A 2,411-nucleotide genomic window follows, 5' to 3' on the forward strand; every position below is an offset into this window, starting at 1 on the left:
CTACTGATGCTAATTGCTATCATTCCTTTCAGGATGGCTGCAATCAATTTCGTTTTCACCGATCAGCCTCATTCTGTGATAGGTGAGCCGGATTACTTGTTCGTCAAAATCATCGTCCCCATCAGACTGTTTTATTTTTGTGCCAAGCGCCGCGATCAGCTGCTTGTAATGGTCTATTTTGTGCTCCAGGTCAAACACTTCCTGCTGAACCTAAGAGGTCAAATAATGAATTATCAGCATGTCTTTGAAGTGCTCATACGTTTTTCTCTCCTGCACAAGCATCTCTTTCCAGCTGCTTTGTGTCTCTGGTGATGAGGGTTTTGATGTACATGGCCTCGCACATCACCAGACTCTGGGCCTCAATATCATCGAGCAGAGCGCGGATTTTTGTTCGGTCTCGCTGGACCTGACTCATCAATGTCTTGGCAACCAAGTGCCTCTCACCCTGCACATTTTTCATCGACTCCCTCAGTGCCTCAAGCCGGTCCAGCTCGCTCTCCAACTGTGAATCGGCGCACTCAAGACTCTGTTTCAGCTCCTCCAACTCTTTGTCAACACTCGTCTTGCTGGCGCGCAGTGTTTTCAAAGTGTCAGAAATCGATTGCGCCTCCTAAGAATTGTTTTATATGAATTAATTACTCTATTAACAAAAATATTTAACGTGAATGTGGAAAATTTAATCTATTTTAAAGTGTTTACACAAGCTACTTTTTGTCCAAGAATTAACAGTCTTAGCAAGAATTAACACACATTTAAAACTTTAGATAATTAGTGAAATATCAAAATAAAATAATTAAAAGTTTCTACCTTTAAATAATCGTCAGCGACGAGTTTGAGTGTCCTTGTTCGCTCAACCTCAGTGGCGACAGCCTGCATTTGAGCATTGCTAGCGCGCCTCTGCTGCTTCAGCTCTTCGTCAAATTGCTTTTCGGCCAGAATGAGCGCCTGCACCTGCTTTTGTCGCGCTTCAACCTCGCTGCGATGGTACTTGGATGACTCAGACAGCATCTGTATCTCGTCTTTCAGGTTTTTTATTTCGCTGCGCAACTTCACAGCTACATCGTCCAACTTCACCAAAGTACTCCGCTCTTTCAGCACTGCCTGTTCTTTCTGACAACACTCATTTTGCAACTGAGCCAGCTGTGAATGCAAGCTTTTGATCCGTTTCTCGGTCTCATTGATTTTGGCGGAAGACGTTTGTACGTCCTCGCGCATTTTCTTCCCTTTTCCATCAGCTCGCTTGCTATCCATCTGAGAAATTTTAAGTGTTATGTTTGCATTTCTTAAAGATAAGTCTTAAATTTAGATTTTATATTTGTTCTGCCGGATTACTCTATCTGTATGCATTTCCACATAAGAGTAATTCAAAAATCCAATTGAACTAAAAATTAAGTGTAGCTTAAGACACTATGATGTAGTGTCTTATCAGCTTCTCTTTTTTATCTTTACATTATTTCTATTGAAACATTGTTCCTTTCCTTGAGTGTTATAGAAAGTTATCATTTTTAATATTGCTTATATAGAGCAATTTTAAATTGAATTATATTACCTCATATTCTTGTATCTGCTTGCATTTGGACTTAAAAGTTTCTACAGCAGAAATCAAAAGGCTATCGATCTTTTTCACCTCAGAAAGCCTGTTACAGAGTTTGATTTTGTTCTGTTCTATTTGCAATTCAACGTCATGGCCTGAAAAATGGTACATCGTTTCATGAATAAAATATATTTCATCAAATTATTTTGCGTAACAAACATTGCGTTGCGAGTGTTTCAAGCCTCTCTTTCTTGAACGATATTGTTTCGAGCAGCGAGTTTTCCTGTAGTTTCATTTTGTCGACCTCGTACCTCATCTCACAAATGCACTTGAATTTTTTATCACTTTGTTCACTCTGGACGTCATCCAGTTTCCTCTTCAATTCAGCGTTATCTCCGATCAAGGCTTCCAGATCCACGTCCTTGCACCTGTCACAAATTAGGGTAGCCTCCGTTTTCTTTCCTTCAATTTTTTGCTCCTCGCTTTCTGCTACTTCACTTCTCTTGATCGGGTTAAGAAGCTCTCGGAGTTTTTGCCTCGCTGATTCAAAATGGCTCAAATCGTTCGAAACTCTGGACTTGATTTCAAGCATTGCCTCTTCTCTTTCTTTTTTCAATTGATCCTCAAAATTAGAGAACATGGCAAACGCCGACAATTTGTCCGTTTCTTGATCAGAGTCTCGAGACAAGCTGTCCAGCAGTCTGTCCAATTCGACCGAATCCATCGACTCGCTTTCAGGAATACCGATGACGGCTCTCTCAGTGATGGTTCGCTCCATCGTCTGCTGGTACTCGTTTTCATTGATCTCTAGCAAGCCAGCTGATGACTGTGGGCTGATTTTGCAGATTTTCCATTCCGCATCATCGTCTTTCATCGT

At 41.0% G+C, this 2,411-nt stretch overlaps 1 protein-coding gene across 1 annotated transcript; it reads right to left on the reverse strand.

Moving 5' to 3' along the window:
- On the reverse strand, nt 1-2,411 carry LOC135938349 (centrosome-associated protein CEP250-like). The gene is made up of 5 exons (XM_065481965.1): nt 1,754-2,411; nt 1,550-1,689; nt 808-1,251; nt 260-610; nt 1-210 (listed from the first exon to the last, which is right to left on the reverse strand). Exons 1-5 carry the CDS (start codon nt 2,406-2,408, stop codon nt 10-12), a joined length of 1,791 nt encoding a protein of 596 aa, XP_065338037.1. The 5' UTR covers nt 2,409-2,411; the 3' UTR covers nt 1-9.

The sequence above is a fragment of the Cloeon dipterum genome, chromosome 3 (assembly GCF_949628265.1).
Source record: "Cloeon dipterum chromosome 3, ieCloDipt1.1, whole genome shotgun sequence".
Lineage (NCBI taxonomy): Eukaryota > Metazoa > Arthropoda > Insecta > Ephemeroptera > Baetidae > Cloeon > Cloeon dipterum.

Excerpts from the sequence above, each read along its gene's own strand:
- LOC135938349 (XM_065481965.1), bottom strand. The coding sequence starts at position 2,408 with ATGAAAGACGATGATGCGGAATGGAAAATCTGCAAAATCAGCCCACAG. Across the intron at positions 1,690-1,753 it reads TGAAACACTCGCAACGCAAT|GCCATGACGTTGAATTGCAA; the intron begins GTTTGTTACGCA and ends ACCATTTTTCAG. Across the intron at positions 611-807 it reads TCGCTGACGATTATTTAAAG|GAGGCGCAATCGATTTCTGA; the intron begins GTAGAAACTTTT and ends AACAATTCTTAG.